General features: G+C 52.7%; 1 protein-coding gene across 4 annotated transcripts; it reads right to left on the reverse strand.

The window, feature by feature from the left end:
• Positions 1 to 933: 933 nt before the first annotated feature.
• Positions 934 to 17,762, reverse strand: PRRT3 (proline rich transmembrane protein 3). Of its 4 annotated transcripts, XM_081181808.1 has the most exons (5): positions 17,524 to 17,762; positions 17,060 to 17,244; positions 13,476 to 14,759; positions 10,949 to 11,089; positions 934 to 4,617 (listed from the first exon to the last, which is right to left on the reverse strand). In XM_081181808.1, the coding sequence occupies exons 3-5, from the start codon at positions 14,701 to 14,703 to the stop codon at positions 2,663 to 2,665; spliced, it is 3,324 nt and encodes a 1,107-aa protein (XP_081037934.1). In that variant the 5' UTR covers positions 14,704 to 14,759; positions 17,060 to 17,244; positions 17,524 to 17,762; the 3' UTR covers positions 934 to 2,662. The 4 variants fall into 4 exon arrangements, with proteins under 4 accessions (XP_081037934.1, XP_081037933.1, XP_081037935.1 ...); XM_081181807.1 differs by having other exon boundaries at positions 17,060 to 17,762; XM_081181809.1 differs by lacking the exons at positions 17,060 to 17,244; positions 17,524 to 17,762 and adding an exon at positions 16,691 to 17,031.
• Between the last annotated feature and the right edge of the window lie 763 nt (positions 17,763 to 18,525).

Consider the following 18,525-nt stretch of genomic DNA (forward strand, 5'->3'; position numbering starts at 1 on the left):
CTACTATGAGAACAGGATGGTGGTCTAGATGGGCCTTTGGCCTGATCCACTAGGGCTCTTCTAATATTCCCGTGTGTGGCTTTCAAATTCAAAGACTATGATAGGGCTGTTATGGCTGGAGCCCATTGGGGCTGTTGGGGCAGAAGGTAGAAAGACCAACATTAGGTGGCTCCAGAGCATAGGTAGTTCTGAGACACCTTAACTTGGAGGAAATACTGTTTTAATAGAAAGTGGAGTAGATAGACGTTCGCATCGACTGAAGGTTTTAAATACAGTGGTACCTCGTGTTACAGACGCTGCAGGTTACAGACTCCACTAACCCAGAAATAGTACCTCAGGTTAAGGATGGTTTCAAGTTAAGAACGGACCTCTGGAACGAATTAAGTTCCTAACCTGAGGTACCACTGTAACAATATTCTATTTATTTTTTTTATGTAACCGGCAGATGGGAAAATGGAAGTTCATCTTCTGTAATTTTTGCTAATGTTTATTTTCTTATGCCTTCTTTCTTTTTCTCTCTCACTTCTCTCTCAGTTGTCCCTTTCTTTCCTTTTTCTTCTTCTTTGCTTTGTACCTTTGGTAACTGCAGTTTTGTTGTTTTATGGAAAATATTAATTAAAAAACATTTTTTTTAAAAAAAGTAGGTGGTGCCAGATCCAATGGCGGGCTGAGTTCTACAAGGGCAACACTGAGGCTAAGGAGGAAGACGCTGACAGGCAACTCCACCCCTTGAAGGAGACACACAGGCTGTTAAGGAGACACACCGGAGCGGTCACTCGCCTTAGTGGACCAGCTTCCACTGTCTGCATGTGCTTTCCCTCAGAGCTCCATCCTCACAGGCCTTCTTCGCTCTTCCCTCACAAAGGAGGTGTGTTTTGTAACCCCTCTGAGTCCCACAGAATTTGGCAAGAAACTATATCCGAAGCCAGGGTAAACATTCTCCGACAGCTTTATTTTTTTCATTTTTTTTCCTCCTTTTTGGCACAAACAGACCACATGGACATTCGACAGTACCCCTGTCCAACCGCAGATCCGGACAGTTCCATCCTTTCATTCCCCTGTCAGGGGGAGAGGTAAGTTGCCAGGCAAGTTGCAAAATTGTGCTATTCGCTCCAATCTGACAAAGCAGCATTCCCGTGTGAATTTCAAGCTCGCCCTGCAACATCTTTCCACCCCCCACACAACTCCAGGCCAAGTTCTGAGTTTCAGTCAAACTCTGGCAAATTTTGATTATTATTTTTTTTATAAAAAGTGATGGAGAGCACGGGCGCATGTAGACTACATCAGACATGGGCAGAGGGTCATGGAGGAAGATCGGGGGGCTCAAAAAAGCTAAGAAATAACCCCCCCCCCCCAGTCTAGCATATTGAAGCATAACCCAGCCATGTGCCTGGTGGGAGAGAGATGGGAGATGTTCTTCTCCTCTGGTTTTGCTAATGGGAAAGAAACCAGCTGCATGGATCTCCACCTTTTCCACAGCAGCCATGAGACCTAGATTAAGGCTGCAATCCTATGCACACTTACCTGGGAGCAATTCTAACCAGACTCAGTAGGTGGGTGATTACTTCTGAGTAGACCTGCACAGGATTGCACTGTACGTTTCCCAACATCTGCAAATCGGTCACTGTGCCTTGGGCTATGGATGTCGAGCCAGAAAAAATTCAGCTCACGGAATGATTTATAGCATGAGCCGCTGCCGTGCAGATATATAGACTCAGAATATTGCTGCACTGAGCTCATTCGTATCTGCTACAACTGGCACGCCCCTGGCAGGAATCCTTTCGCAGCTCTTTTTAGTGCAAGATCCTTTTTAGTGCAAGAGACCTAGCAACTGAATTTGGGACCGTTCACATGCAGAAAGTAGGCCAGGCACCCCCAAACTCAGCCCTTCAGCTGTTTTGTGACTACAACTCCCATCATCCCTAGCTACCAGGACCAGTGGCCAGGGATGATGGGAACTGTAGTCCCCAAATAGCTGAAGGGCCAAGTTTGGGGGTGCCTGGGGTGGACTCTACCACTGAGCTATGGCCTGCAGCACTGCCTTGCTCCGAGATTGCAGCATCATGTCCATCATGGCCCTCGTCCTGCCCCTCAGCCTCGCCTCCAAGGGCATCTTTCTATGGCACAATGTGGGCACTGCCACAAACAGTAACGGCAAGCTGAGCCTTTTCGGATTGGGGGCTGGATTGGAGAGAGTGCCGTCTGAGCTATCAGGCTGGAAGTGCCCTCCTGCCCTGCTCTCTCCCCACACGGCATCCTTCTTGCAGCCGGAAGAGTTCCTGGTGCCCGCCTGCCTCCCATTCCCATATGCTACACGTGGAAAACAGAGGTGGCTACAGGAAATGGCGAGCGGGCGCTTGGGTGTTCCTGGCACTACAGAACATGGGAACGGATGACTGGCTTGTGCTACGTTTGTGGTTGTCACAGAGTGGATGGCTGGCTGGCGGTACTATTTATCATGTGGCTGACACTAGAGGAGTCCAGCTACGGATTGGGGGCCACTAGGTGAGTGGCACGTACTAGGCCGAGTCGGGGCAAAAGGCGCCCCATGGCTTTTTTGAAAGGAAAATGGGAGTCTTCCTGGGGAGAGCTGCCTTCTCCCACCTCCTCCGGTAAGGACCAGGCCGGTGCCCCTCAGGCAGGGCGGGATCCCAAGCCGTTTTCACAGTTCAATGGTGTCGCTCGAGAGGCTGCGAGAATCCACCTGCTTGCTGAGGGCCAGGAAGCTCTTCCGGGCCTCGCGCTCTGAGTTTGGGGCGCTGCTGGAAGGGGGCGGGGGCAGTTCGTCTGGCAGCAGCTGGGCCTGGTTGGGCAGCTCCTCAGGGGGCAGGCTTTCTGGCGAGGACAGGCCGTGGCGCCAGGGGTTCCAGCTGAACTTGAGGGAGGCCCGGGAGAAGGAGGTGCGGGAGAAGCTGTCGAAGGAGGTGTCCGTCGGAGGTTCGCTGGCCAGGCCTCGGCTCTGAGTGGTCAGCTCGCCCATGGAACTGGCACGGGCCAAGCTGTAGAGGCAGTCGGGGTCGCTGCTGCGGCGCGGACGCGACAGCAGGGGCTGGGCCGTGTGGGAGAGCGTGGAGCAGTCACCGCGCAGGGAAGAGCAGGAGTCCTGGCGGGCCAGGCGCGAAGGGAAGTGGAGGCTGGAGCGAAGGAAGATGGAGTCGCGCACCAGGTGCTCGCGGAAAAGCGCCTCGTCGATGCTGCGGCTCAGGTTGATGGGCGTCGGGGGCCGGAACTCCAGCTCCGCCAGGGAGAGGACCGAATCCCGCTCAAAGCAGATGCTGGTGTAGGAGCGGCCCATCATGGCCGCGGCGGCGTTGGGGCACTTGGGGCTGTAGACGGGGCGTGCGGGTGACGGACTGGAGCCCTGGACGCCCGCTGCCCTCAGCTCATTGCTGTCCTTGAGTGCCCAGAGGCGCCCGCTGCCACCCCCGGGAGGGTTCCGGATCAGGTTCTTGCTGATGTCGTTGTTGGGGACCTTTTCCAGGATGCTTCCGGCCCAGTTGTAGCAGTTGTTGGGGTACTCGGGCACCTCGGCCTTGCGGTAAGCGCAGAAGTAGCGTAGGAGCTTGGCCCAGCAGGAGTGCTCGGCCGAGCCGTAGCGCCAGCAGAGGGCCTGCCAGGCGAGCGAGACGAGGACAAAGGAGAGCACCAGCTCCACGATCCGGAACCAGAACTGCACGAACCACCAGCCCCAGCTGAAGAGGTCCACCTGGCCCAGAAGGCCCGAGAACCACAACACCCCGTAGAACTGCAGCCCGCAGCACGGCAGGGCCAGCCCGCTGCTTGCCAGCAGCAGCCAGGCCCCGCTCCAGACGCCCGGCTCCGGGGTGCCCTCGGCCGTCTCGGCCACGCTGCGCCGCAGCAGCCAGTAAACGAAGGCCGTGAAGGGCAGGAGGCAGATGCCAAGAGCGCAGGACAGGGTGTGCAGCCCCACCGGCACGGCCGGGTGCAATGGAGGGGAGAACAAGTCGGCGGCCAGCAGGGTGGCGCTCTGCACGGACCCCAGCGCAGCCCAGAGCGGCAGGCTCTGCCACTTGGGCGGCAGGACTTCCAGGCGGGCCTGGCGGAAGAGGCGGAGGAGGAGCACGGCAAAGGTGGTGAGCAGCATGGGGAAGGGTGCCGTGTAGAGGACCCTCACCGCGGCGGCCGGGAGGCGGCCCCTCGCGCCGTAGGGGTCGGCCAGGAAGAAGGTGGTGCGCAGGAGCCCGAAGACCAGCAGCAAGGCGCTGGCAGTCGCGACGTGTGGGAAGTGAGCCACCCGCAAGGCGAGGGAGCCCCCCAGGCAGGCCAGGCTCAGCAGGCTCAGCAGCAGGAAGAGCACGCCGGAGCCGTAGACATGCAGCGCCCAGGCAAAGCTCAGCGTGTGCTCCAGGTCCCCCCAGCGGATCAGGGTCTGGTTAGGCAGCAGCTGGCTGCAGGCGCTGCCAGGGCTGAGGCAAGGTGGGCTGGAGGCAGTGAGGACGGTGGGCAGGCTGGGCTGGGGGCGGGCCAGCTGGCGGTGCAGGACGACTCTCTGGGTGGTGACCCGGATCAGGCCACGGCGGGGGGTGTCCAGGAGGCGGGCAGACGTGGTGGTGGTGGTGGTGCTGCTCCGCTTAGCGGGACGGGTACCAGAAGCACCTGCAAATAATAATGAAGAAAAGCACGGTGGGGGTCAGGAAGGAAGTCCCCGAAAAGACCATTTTTGCTGAAATATATGCAATGGAAAACCTGCATTTTTGTTCCTTTGTAAAATCATTATTATGACATGCATACGTCCGGCTCTGTCCAGAACCGACATTTTCATCAAGGAGAGAGAAAAAAGTAGTAAGTACGAGGTTCCCTCTTCCCAGTACGGTTGAAAGCATGTGGGCAAAGGACGCATTGTGAAGTCTCAGAAGCCGGAGGGGAGGATCAAATCAGATTTCAAGTCTTGGAAAGGCTCTGATGCTGCGCATAGTTCCGCCCCTGTCTCTCTGCAGGACTAATAAAAGCAGATTATAGGATGTAAAAATAGCCAAAGATTGCAACTCTGCTTCATTTGCATGCTGTGCGCATAATGTGCAGAACCTGGCTGCCGATTTTGTCGTAGTTCTTGGTTTCTTTTAAAGCACAGATTACATAGGAGCACATACTGAGTCGGACGTCTGGTCCATCTAGTTCAGTATTGTTTGCACTGACCGGCAGCAGCTCTCCAGGATTTTGGGCAGGAGTCTCTCCAAACCCTGCTGGAGTTGCCAGGATTATTCACTACTCTTGCTAAGACTCCAGACCTCTTCCCTACTCAACGATACACACACACACACCCGCCGGTTGCAATGCTATTAAATCCCACTTTGTGCCCCAGGAGCATTTAATTGATTGGTTTACTGTAGCAAAATGAGCAGTTCTCTCAAATGACACACAGTTTTGGATCGACTGGCCTTGCTATCCCCACTGACTGCTCTCCCCCAGGTCTCAGTCCGAGAGAGATATCTTTCCCAATATGCTTTAACTACTAGACATGCCAGGGATTGCAAGCTTTGCCCTTCGGCATGCCCGGCATGCGCTCTGCTACTGAGTCATCTATGCTGGGGGGGGGGGGGGCACGAGATGACTATTTATTCCTCTCCCGAGCTGGAGGCGACAGTAGCCAAATTAAGGAGCAGCTTCCTCTGCCATCTGCTCCAGGGGGCCTTCCCGACAGCAGGTGGGTGGCCTGGCCCATTCATTACCCTCCTCCCGCTTCACCATCCTGCCACCTGGCAAGATTCAGCAGAGTGAGCGAGAGACAAGCAACGCTGGCATGCAGGAAGCAGGGCAACCATAACCGGCAATCATTTATGCTCATGACTGACCGACACAGCTCTCCAAGCGTGGGTCCTTTTGTAGCCAAAATGACACACCGTCCACATACAATGGGGAGATGTCAAGCCTGACTGGGGGGACCCCAGGGTTTGCAAATGCACACAAAAAGGTACAGTGGTACCTCAGGTTACATATGCTTCAGGTTACATACGCGTCAGGTTACATACTCCGCTAACCCAGAAATAGTGCTTCAGGTTAAGAACTTTGCTTCAGGATAAGAACAGAAATCGGGCTCCAGCGGCGCGGCAGCAGCAGGAGGCCCCATTAGCTAAAGTGGTGCTTCAGGTTAAGAACAGTTTCAGGTTAAGAACGGACCTCTGGAACGAATTAAGTACTTAACCCAAGGTACCACTGTATTTAGGGGAAATAACCCTAAGCAGTGGTGATTCGTGGTAAACTCCAAAACCGGCCCAATGGGGACCGAACACACTCAGTGATTGAAAATGCTAACTGTTGGGAATGAGGAACTGAAAACTGGGATGGAGTACAGTCATACCTCAGGTTATGAACGCTGCAGGTTGTGCGTTTTCGGGTTGCGTACCGCGCCAAACCCAGAAGTACCGGAATGGATTACTTCCGGGTTTCGGCACCCATGCATGTGCAGAAGCGCAAAATGACATCACGCGCATGCGCAGAAGTGCCAAATCGCACCACATGCGTGCGCAGACGCAGCACTTCAGCTGCAGGTTGCGGACGTGCCTCCCGCACGGATCACGTTCGCGTCCCGAGGTATGACTGTATCCTAGAAAATAGCTCGGCCGGGGCTGGCATACCACACACTGCAGTTCTCCCGATTGTAATAACTGGTAATTTTTCAGCCTGAAGATGAGCCCAGGGGAGGGGAGGGGGTGATTAAGGAAGACTCAGTAGATTGTTCAGAACTGGTAAGGCAAGCTAAGAGGCCACCGCCTGGAGGATATGCACTAGGGATCCAGAAATGACTGTGGAGGGACTTTGTTTTTCCGAGTTACATGGGAGGAAAGTGAAGAAGCTTCAGGCCAGGCCACATGCAGAGAAGCCTACTGTTGTAAACAACTGACAAGCTATATGGGCTAAGTGGCGAAAGGCTCAGCAGCCGAGCACCCTCTCATCCTGCCAAACGCTACCAGATTCAATCCCTGGCGTCCCCAGGAAGGGCTGAGAATATCCCCTGCCTGAAACCCAGTCGCCGAAGAAAATGCTGAGCTAGATGGAGCAAACAGTCTGACTCAGTAGGCAGCTTCCTCCGTCCCTAAGGTGCATCTGTTTTACAGGGATTATGCTGAGCATGGTGGAAATTCTGAAACGAGAAGCACTAAAGCCAATTTAGTGTGGAGGGAACAAGCAAAGGATCCAGAAATTGCAAATGCAACAGTTCCCCATTGATCATAATGATGATAATGATAATTTATTATTTGTACCCCACCCATCTGGCTGGGCTTCCCCAGCCACTCGGGGTGGCTTCCAACAAAGATCAAAAATACATTAAAATATCACACATTAAAAACTTCCCTGAACAGGGCTGCCTTCAGATGTCTTCTAAATGTCAGGTAGTTGTTTTTCTCTTTGACATCTGATGGGAGGGCATTCCACAGGGCGGGAGCCACTACCAAGAAGGCCCTCTGCCTGGTTCCCTGCAGCTTTGCTTCTTGTAGTGAGGGAACCACCAGAAGGATGACGTAGTAATTTTTAATTTTATTTATTTTATTGAATTTATATGCCCACAGGTCTCAGTTCCACCCTATTTCTGAAGTCAATGAGTCTGAATGTGAACCACCTAATGGCAGATATTTTTTTTTGAGGGGGTGGAACCTGCTGGGTTGCATTCTGGAGAACATCCATGTACCTTTAAATCTTCCACTGCAAGTGAGAGACAAGGCAACCAGAGCTTCTTCACTGTCTTTTGCCTGCCATCCACTCCCCAATTTGCTGGAACTGATCTAGGCATGAGTGGATCAGCAAAGCAGAGGAGAACTGGGGGGTGAGATCAGGGGATAGGGAGGCAAAAACTGTGCCAAAGACAGAAACTGCCCAGCAGGAAAGAGGGAAAAGGGTGTCTGCGTGGGAAGGTGTCAAATCACTATTTGTCACAAAAAATGACGGGGGCAGTGGTGCTGGATCGCCTTGGCTTCAGGAGAAAAGTGTGGCCTACTATTGCACTCTTCTGCTGAGCCCAAGGCAAGGGAAGGAAAGAAGATGGGTGAGCAAGGGGGAGGTGGGAACTTCCTGAGTCTGGCCCTTCTACATCAGTAGGGACGCGGGTGGCACTGTGGTCTAAACTACTGAGCCTCTTGGGCTTGCCAATCGGAAGGTCGGTGGTTCGAATCCCCGCGACGGGGTGAGCTCCCATTGCTCTGTTCCAGCTCTTGCCAACCTTTTGAAAGCATGCCAGTGCAAGTAGATAAATAGGTACCACTGTGACAGGAAGGTAAACGGAATTTCTGTGCGCTCTGGTTCTCGTCACGGTGTCCCATTGCGCCAGAAGCGGTTTAGTCCTGCTGGCCGCATGACCCAGAAAGCTGTCTGTAGACAAACACCGGCTCCCTTGGCCTGAAAGCGAGATGAGCGCCGCAACCCCAGAGTTGCCTTTGACTGGACTTAACCGTCCACGGGTCCTTTACCTTTTTTTTTTTTAAACCTCTACATCAGTATTGTCTACACTGACTGGCAGTGGCTACCCAGACTTTCTCCCAGCTTTGCTGGGGATCAAATCTGGGGCCAAATTATGGTCCTGCCCTAGGAGAAAGTGGCAACTTTGGACTTGCACAATCCTTTATGATAACATGTTGTAGGCTTAGGGATCCGAGGCCTAGCAGAGGGAACAAAATAGCTCAGGGGCAAGAGGTCCTCTCTGGACCGGCACCCATCCTGCCTCGTCTTCACAGAGATATGCCCTGGGAAGGAGCAGCTAGCGAGGAGGACAGCCAAGCTTGCGTAGTTAGCGCTAATCGGGTCCGGAGATTATCCTGATTAGAAATGGCACCGAGCTCAGATATAACCAGCACCCCCCGCTGCCTATGGAACAATCCATTTAGGGCAGAACTAGGTACCTCACACGGCAGCCTTGCTTCTTCCCGGCCCACCCAAATCCTTCCTGGGCATCTGGGGAAGAATTCCACATAGAGGCTCTAAACGGGAATCAGCCTTTGTCCCTGGGTATGGAGGGGATTCCAAGAACGGGGGAGGGGGGAAGCGTGTGTGCCTTGCTACTCTGCTTGTGTGTCTGGATAAGTTCCAGCACCCTGCCCCCCTAAGCACCCTGTACTTTTTGAACGCAGTCAAAGGTTCTCTTCCAAGCACCTTCGTTCTGGTGGGACTGGGGACCATGAACACGAACCCACATCTGTCTAAGTATGGTGCTGAAAGGTTACGTGGGCCAATTTTACTGCCCAAAGTGAAGACCATTTCCATTCTACAGGGGAGAGACTGCTGGAAATAATTGAGATATATATATAAAATAATTGTCTCGCGCTCCCTGCCTCCCCACCCAGGCTGGGACCCTTAATAAGGCGGAGCTGCTGGTTAAGTATTTGCTTTTGTCCTTACACGCCACTGCGTACCATTATCAGAAGACAAATTTGCGAAGCAATTGTCTGAGAGGGCTCGAGCGAGTAAGCCAAGTTACACAGGGTAAGCAGGGTTGTGGGTTTGATTGCCACCGTTTTGCAGAACTCGTGAAAGGCTGCGGAAGGGGGCACCGGCTGCAGAATCTCCCCCTTTTTTAAAAAAAAGGTTTTGGCTGCAAATATATTGCTGGGAGTGTGTTTGGGCAGTGTCAGGCGAGAGCTCAAATAAATGCCAGAGAATTTGCTGAATGGGCAGAAGGCAGAACAGAGAATGGAGAAGGAATGCAGCTTCAGACATTCAAAGCTACCTTATGCTGAGATAGACCTACTTGGGCCTGGACTGTCCACTCTGAAGATGAGGAACCTGTGGACCTCTAGGTTTTGCTGAGCTACACATCCCCGACCATTAACCGTGCCAGCTGGGTTGTGTTTAGAGCTGAACAGCCACCCTTAGCCTAAACCCAGGACAGTTTAACATGGAGCTGTGTCAGAATCAGGATTTGAACCTGCGTCTCTATTCAGGGAGCAGGACAAAGCCTTGAGTCTTAAGGCTGCTCGGCAACCCAGACTCGTTGAGTGCCCTGTATAACTCACTGTCCCTCCCCCCCCCCCCCGCCCACAGTCTAGGAGAAGCAGAAATGAATTATGCAACACAATAATAAATTTAATGCTAGTCAATTCAGCATATTTGCAACAGTGGCGGATTTAAAATCTGAAACGAAAGCCCAGTAGTAAGGCAATCCGCCTCCTTCAATAACAAATCCAATCTAATATTGCAATGTATTATGTATGGAACACCGACAAGGTGCACAGCACTTTGCGCAGCGAGATAAGCAAAAAAGGGAGGGCAGGGCAGGTCTTTACGCCAACAAGATTACACTGAGACGGTGCAACCCTGTGCATGTCTGCTTAAAGCAAATCTCATCGAGATCAACAGAGCATACTCCCAAGTAAGTTTGCAGCCTAAGTGTGGCATCCGAGCCATACTCAAAATGGAACTGTTGAAATCAGTTAACCACAACTAACTTGTGGGTTCTGTTCCGAGTGTGACTTTGTCAGCTACGAACCCCAAAACTGAAGGGAGACTATGGAGGGAGGGGGAGAAAGGAAGGGAAGAGCAAAAGGGCTAGGGGACAAATAGGTGAGTAAATGAAGTTATATGTACTTAGGGCCAAAGTGTGTATTATGTTGTTCATGCTTTTTTCTTTTTTTAAAAAGCAAATAGCAGCTGTGGGAGGGATATTCTGAAGGATTCCAAGGGCACCCATACCTGAATTCAGCGCCATGGGATATGCCGATCATGGAGGGATGATTTGCGGAGCCCTATTAGCAATCAGAAGCAGCGTAACTCAAAAACTAAAGCCTTGCCAGGAAATCATAGTGCCTTCAAGCCCTGTTTGTGGCTTCTTGTTGGACCACGTTGGCTGGGACTGATGAGAGTTGGAGTCCACATATGGAGTCTACCGCCTTGGCTACGCAGGCATAGCCCACTGGATCGCGGCCTAGATGGTCTGACCTAACAGGCCTCTTCTCTTCTTCACGTTCTTAGTAAACATCCTCACTGCCCTGTTCTCACTCACCTGGATGCTTGGTTTCCGGGCTGGTCCTCACCACAAGGGTGTCCTGTCCAGGAGTAGAGGACCCAACGTACGTGACAGGGACCTTGGGCATCACAGCTCCCCGGACTCGTTGGGGGTTAATATCGATCGCTCCCAAAATCCCTGGGGAGAAAAAGAGAGGAATAGGCTTTGGATGGATCCAGCAACTACACAGGTAGCTCTAGCTCAGGCTCAAACTGCTGCCTTGTTTTCTCCCAGAAGCATTGCTTTTATTATTACTGTATACCTGAAGGAGCGTCTCCACCCCCATCGTTCAGCCCGGACACTGAGATCCAGCACCCAGGGCCTTCTGGTGGTTCCCTCACTGTGAGAAGTGAGGTTACAGGGAACCAGACAGAGGGCCTTCTCGGTAGTGGCGCCCACCCTATGGAATGCCCTCCCTTCAGATGTGAAGGAAATAAGCAGCTATCTTATCTTTAAAAGACATCTGAAGGCATCCCTGTTTAGGGAAGTTTTAAATATTTAATGCTGTATTGTTTTTAACACTCGATTGGGAGCTGCCCAGAGTGGCTGGGGAAACTCAGCCAGATGGGTGGAGTATAAATAATAATAATAATAATAATAATAATAATAATAATAATAATAATAATAATAATTATTATTATTATTATTATTATTATTATTATTATTATTATTATTATTATTATTAAATTCATATCCTGCCATTCTCAAAGGAGCTCAGGGCAGCAAACGCAAAATAGTCAAAACCATTTGATTAAAAAAATGTTTAAAGTCTAAAAACAATCACACGCCCTCATAGTTAATAATTTCAAGGTTGTCATCTAATGTCTGGGTAACCTTTAAAAATTAAATCCCTCCTCGATGTTAATAATGTTCCCTTTGTAGCTAAAGAGATTATGAGGTGAGGAAAGTTATCCAACCCGAAGAGGACTGATTCCAATAGGGGTTTCAGGTAGCAGAAGAACCAGGAGATGCCTTACTGAGTAGCTAAGGGTTCTTAGCCATACTCAAGAGTAGACCCATTGAAATTGATGGCCATGGCTAAGTTGGGTCCATTAATTCCAGTGGGCCTGCTCTGAGTACAGCATAGCTGGCTACAACCGTTTTGTAACTTTTCTGCTTGCGGTGAGCATCCGAAGTAGCTTACAATAACAATTTTTTTTTTATTTATGTTAGCTATTTAACAACAAAACGTGTAGACCACTTAGTAAAATAAATAAACCTCTCAATGGTTCACGTAACGATATATACCCAGTGCTCAAATAAAAATCATATTAAACTATGCTATGCTACTTTCGTGGAAGACAGGAGTGCCTGGCGTGCTCTGGTCCATGGGGTCACGAAGAGTCGGACATGACTAAACGACTGAACAACAACATGCTACTTTCTGCCACTGTTGCTGCTTCACAAAACACCCTGGAGCGTTAAACCCCAACCCAACCGTAGCAAAGCTACAATATCCCGGCCACCTCCTCCCTGTCGCTGCCAGGCTCTTTGCTACTTCATATATCCTCCCTCACAACCAAATGTCTCTCCCCATCGCTGCACTAATAAAACAATTCACTCGATTCCACCCATAATATGCCAGCCACTCTACAGAGCCCAGCTTACTTCTGCCACATTACATCCCAGTCCCGACTGCAGTTATCATAGGCATAACCCTCGCCAGTATGGTAATTCCTTTTCACTCTCATGGGGACACCCTAAAGCTAGTGGCAAACGATAGCAACAGAAAGTGTCAGGGAAAACCCAGGCGTATGGCAACGAACGGGAAAAGCAGCGAAACAGCTCCAAAAACTTAAAATCACTGTTGTTGTTTTTTTGGTGGGGAAGGCTTCTCCCAAAAAGCTCAACAATTTGGGTTTATTCCAAAAACAAACCCTCAACAACTTTGTGTGTGTCAGGAAGTTAACTTTTTGAAATATGGCAGCCCTACCTTTAAGCAGTCATTGCTTCCCCCAAAGAATTCTGGGAACTGTAATCAGTTCAGGGTGCTGAGAGTTGTCACGAGACACCCCCACGCTGCCGCCGCTGCCTATTCTCCTCTCAGAGCTACAATTCCCAGCATTCCCTGGGAAGAGGGACCGATTGCTAAACCGCTCTGCAATTGCAACTACAGGTCTCCTAACAACTCTCAGCGCCCTGAATAGAACTACAGCTCCCAGAATTCTTTGGGACTGTTTAAAGTGGTACCGTACTGCTCTAAGCATATGTTGTGAATGTAGCCTTAAGCGAGAGCAAATGGGTCTATTTACCAATGGTTCCCAATTAGCTACGAACTAGGGAATCCCCGTTTTTCAAAAGCCAAGCCATGGACCCCCTACTTTTGAAAATTTTGATATCGCTATGTTAATCTTTGTTATGTGAATGGTGTGATGAACCCCCTGGCTGTGTTACACGGACCCCACCCCCCACAGACCACCAATTGAGAACCGCTTGGCTATTAGTTTGACCAGAATTGGGGGCGGGGAGGGGCGTTTATTGCTAGTAAGACCGTAACCCAAAGTAGAAACAACCTAAAACCTACCTGGGGTCGCTGACCCGCCAAGAGAATGAGTCTTTTCCGTTCCAGCCACTTCCCAAAGTCCTGGCTGCTGCGTTGTGTGGACAATCAGGCTCCAATGGGTGCTTCCTTGGTGCGTAACTGGTCCCTGGGGGGTCCCTGCCATGTCCCCTGCCGGTGAAGAGGTGGAAGGGCTCGGGAAGACCTCTGAGGCTGGCTGAGGGGGGCTTGTGGAGACCTGGGTCCCATCCAGTGGGATGGCTGTACCAGCCCGGGAGACAGAAGCAACAACCACAGTGTCCCTCCCTGGCCCAAGCGGCCTCTGGGTGTATCCAGCCGCCTGTGTGGGTCTAAAAGGAGTGGTGGAGAGCTCCTCCCGTCCCTGTGGGCCCCCATAAGTCTGTGTGCTCCTGTAGGAAGCCATATATTTGACGGTGGTGTGGTTTGGGCCCACCAGCTCCTGCTGCGGACCCCCACTTCCCAGCTGCCCCATGGCGCTATCGCCCCTTGGGCGTTCGGTCGCCATCCACTTTACGTGGGACCCGTCAGCAGGTAACGTCAGCAAGGGGATGGTGGAAACAGTAGGTTTGGGGCCTAGTGTGGTTGCCATGGAAATATCTTTGAGCACCGCCTGGTGGCGGCTGGTCTCGTCCTGGGAGGCAGGTAAATCCGAGGCCTCGACCCCGGATGAGGTTGGCAGGGAGGCCATCCCAGGAGTGGACACGCTTGCAGCACCAGGGACTGAGAGAGAAGTCCCATTAATTCCCTGCTCTGGGCTTATTTCCACAGGTGCATGGCCAGTGGTCGCCTCAGGCTCTGTTTGAACACTAGAAAGCCCCACTGTTGACAGAGTGAAGCCCCCCGTCTGAGGAAGACCCTGCACGGTGAGGTGGGGAGCCGAGCTTACTTCAGAAGCCCTAGCAGGTGTCCCCAAGCCAGAACGGGTCACCGGAGGGAAGTCAAAGGGCACACGGGGTATTGGAGTCCCAGGATGGCTTGTGGGATTTGCCCCGTCCCAAATCTCACTGCCCGGCTCCCCATCGCCGCTAGAGATGTCGTGGGCAAAGGGGTCTGAACGGGTTGGCGTTATGCTTGGGAGAAGCTCATGGGAGGGTCCATTCAGCGGAGGCAGCCGTGGGGCAGAGCTCAAGGGAGGGTCCCGGGTGGGGTTGTTTGGGGTGGGGAGGCGGGATGCCTGTTGCAGGGCCGGCAGCAGCAGGCTCCAGGCCAGGATGAGTCCCACGGAGGCCATCGCTGCGACGTGAGGTGGCCCGCATCCAGCGTCGTCACAACTTCTCAGGCTTCACCCTGCGGGACAGCGACACGGGTGAGGAAGGCGACTGGTTGTCGCAAGCAAGGAACGGGAGCAAAAGACAGCAAGGGAAGCAAGGGAAGTTTGGTGACAAACGGCTGCGATGGGCAAAGCGGGGTTAAGCCAGGAGACCGCCTCCAGGATAAACAAAAGCAGCAACAAGAATGGAACGCCAAGCTGGGTGGACGGAGAGCTGCAGGCGAGCATAAGTGAGCAGCTGTGCATGGCACATGGATGCAAACATGAAGCTGAAGTCACATGTATAAGCAACTTGTCTCTCCCTTCTCCGGCATACAGCTGCAGTGTGTATCGCCTTCTCCCCTCCCGCTGCCGGGTTTGGAGGGACCTCAGATGGCAGCAGCCAACCCCCCCCCCTTCCCAACTCTGGGCTTTGCCACTGCATCTTGAGCCAGAGGAGGCATGGCAAGGCAGCTGCCCCATCTGAAAAGACAACAATGGAGTTATCATTCTGGGGCTGGTGGGGTTCTAAGGCGAGGGCCACACAGGGTGGCTCTTATGCCCCGCAACATCCTTATAGGGTTACAGCCACCTTCTATTTCTCTTGTTGCCATTTGGGCACAATAGCGAAACCTTAGGGAGTGAGAGGGTTTATGTAAGCAGCTGCCTGGTCCATGCAACCCAATATTGCGCACCCCAGCAGGCAGCAGCGCCCCAGGGCTACCAAAGCCTTTCCTGGTCTTGTTAAGATCCTTTAACTGGAAATGCCAGGAACTGAACCTGGAACCATCTGCAAGGCATACCTCTCTGAAAATGCAGGTGATCAGCTGGCCTACAAAAGCAAACCACATCCCAGGAGCTGTGTGACTCAATACCTAAGCCCTGCAGAGCACCTACTGCAGCTCATGCAAGTTCACCTTGGGCGCCTGGCTCCCGGTCTATTGCAGCTTGAGGATGGGGATGCTCAGACCAAGCTAGCAGATCCCTGCACCCCTGATTGGAGCCAGGAATCCTGCAGCACTTTAACCCTTCCCAGGCCCGGCAGCAAAGAGCTGCATGATTTGGAATGCCTTGTATTCGTGTCCAACCTGAGGTAACCCAAACCACCATACCTTGGTAAAAGGCACTTGAGTATCCCAAAACAGTTTTTCACCACACTGCAGCACCCTATCCACTAGCTATCACAAGCCATTGATATATAACAAAGGCAGCATGGCCCAACAGGCAGAGAGCAGGACCTGACTCCAAATTCCCACTTTTAAATCAAAGTCTCACTGTGCAGACCCTGAGCAAGTTTCTGCCTCTCAGCCTCAGTTACTCCGCGCTGTAAAATGGGAGCAATAAATGCCCACCGCATTGATTTGCTGCAAGACAAGTGTTATAACCACGATGGTGATAAAAACACCAGGCTGCACATCTCCCAACAATTCACCCACCTCCCTGTCATGTGCATGCTGCCATCCCATTAACATCCTACCAAGCAGCCGAGGGATCCAGCCTCTCTGAATAGGCATTTCCCCCCTCCCCATGAGCTCAAGAACGCACAAATGCTTTACAAGGGAACACAAGACGCACACCTCAGCATGGGGTTCTTCATGCAAATCTGCCCCCAGTCTGGGTGCTCTTGGGGAAGGGCCCAAGCTCTGTGGTGGAGCATTTGCTTCACATGCCAAAGTTTCCAGCTTCAATCCCGGCATCTCCAGGTAAAGGCTGGGAAGGGGTGCCTGCAAAGTGGCTACCAGCCAGTGTGGACAATACTGAGCTAGATGCAACACCGGATCCAGAATTGGCCTCCACAGTCACTTGTTAAAACCCGTGTTTATGGAAGACAATCTTACTCGGCTATGAGTGATCGCCAAAGAAGAAGAAGAAGCAACAACGGTCTGATTCAGTATAAGGCAGCTTCCCAGGTCCCATCGCAGAGATCCTCAATGGCCACCGATTCTTCTGGCAGGGCAGTCACACTTACCATAAGCCTGGAGGTGGGTGCGTGGTCTTTGCAAAAGGTGCCGTGGGGGGGGGGGGCAAAGCAGCGGGCAGTGCAAAGGCTCCTTGCTCACACAGCATCCAAGCCGGGGAGTTGCCAGGCTGTCTCAGCGTCCAAGGTCAGTAATGCGCAGGGTGTGCCAGGCGTCCAAACTTAATGATCCTCCATTTAACGTCTTGCCAGGTGCCAGGAAGAATGCCCTCCCGGGTGTCTGTGGGTGCCTATGGAGGAGGACGTCTCTTTCCCTCCAACGCCCCCCCCCCGCCCCGCCTTCCGCCAAGCCTGGATGGATATGCACAAAACACAACACGCAGAGAGACATTCGTGCACAAACGCGCGCAGGTTTCTCACCTCGGGCTCCTCCTGGCGCCGCTGCCCCGCGCTGCCCCGCATCGCTTGGGCAGGAGCCGAGGGTGGGTGTCCTAGATGCGCCCAAAGCTCCTCCTCGTCGTCGTCGTCTCTTCTCCTCTGCTCAGGTGGCCCCCGCGGCCAGCTCCGCTCTTGCCGGCATCGTCGCGGGGAGCAGCGAAACCACCCTGCAAAAAAAAGCCCAGCAAGCAACAAGGCGCGCTCCAGTAGCGTCCCCGCGCGGGGAGCAGCAAAGCCTCTTCCCTCCCCTTATCCCGCAAGCCCCAAATAGCCACAGCATCGAGCTCAGCCAGCATGCATTAGGAAGGGGGCGCAGCAGGAGGAGAAACCTCCGCTGCCCGCTCCTTCTCCCTCCCTCCCCGCTCCTTGTGGAAGGATTCGCACTCGGTGCCAAGGAATCCGTGCACCAGGGATGGAGAAGGCCGGCGGGTGGCTCGTGTCCCGACCTGCTTGCCTGCTTCTTCCACTTTGCCCAACCAAAGGTGCTGCAGGCGGTGAGCAGGGCGACCCACAAAAGGCCAAGGTGCTGCGGCGCACAGTCACGTGCAGCGGCAGCAGCAAACCCGGGACGCAGCCAGCGCAGCTTCTGCCGGCCCGGGCAAGCGACGCTCAGCTAATGGGGCTCGAGGATCGCGGAGCGGGAGCAGGGAGAAAGAGGCCCGCTCCGCCTCCCCTCTCCCCCCACCCACCAAACTCTTCCCGCCCCACTGCGCCCTTGCCCCCCCCACCACGTGGTTGCGCCCTCCGTGCAGACCCCCGCCGTCAAGGCGCTGGGATCCGTGCGGTTAGTTCCTAAAATGTGATAGGTTCTTAGGAGGATCACCTCCCTCCCTCCCAGGTGAGTCATTCTGCACTCTGCACATGCACTGGCGCACTGTTCCGCGTTTCCTTTCCCGGAGGATCTGGCTCCAACGAAGCCCCGGAAAGTCTGCCGGCCAGAATAGGCTGACAGGGAGGTCTGTGCAAAGGAATCCTGTGGTAGAGGAGGAGGCGAGTTTTGCATATGGGACAAGAAGACTAATTATTACAGTGGTACCTCGGGTTACAGATGCTTCGGGTTACAGACTCCACTAACCCAGAAATATTACCTCTGGTTAAGAACTTTGCTTCAGGATGAGAACAGAAATCGTGCAGCAGCGGCACGGTGGCAGCAGGAAGCCCCATTAGCTAAAGTTCAGGTTAAGAACAGTTTCAGGTTAAGAACAGACCTCCGGAACGAATTAAGTTCTTAACCCAAGGTACCACTCTATTATTATTATAACTATAATTATAATAAAAACACTATAGATAAGCATTGCGCCTCAGGGAACTTACCTGTTAAGGGTTCAATAAGTGTTTGTGTGTTGCAAACTGCCCTGTGATCCTCGGATGAAGGGTGGTATTATATAAATTTAATAAATAGAATAAATAAGTAAATAAACAGCAGAAAGGGGCCTTTTTGGAAGCTC

This window comes from Podarcis bocagei, assembly GCF_964188305.1.
Source record: "Podarcis bocagei genome assembly, chromosome: 2".
In the NCBI taxonomy this organism is placed as follows: domain Eukaryota; kingdom Metazoa; phylum Chordata; class Lepidosauria; order Squamata; family Lacertidae; genus Podarcis; species Podarcis bocagei.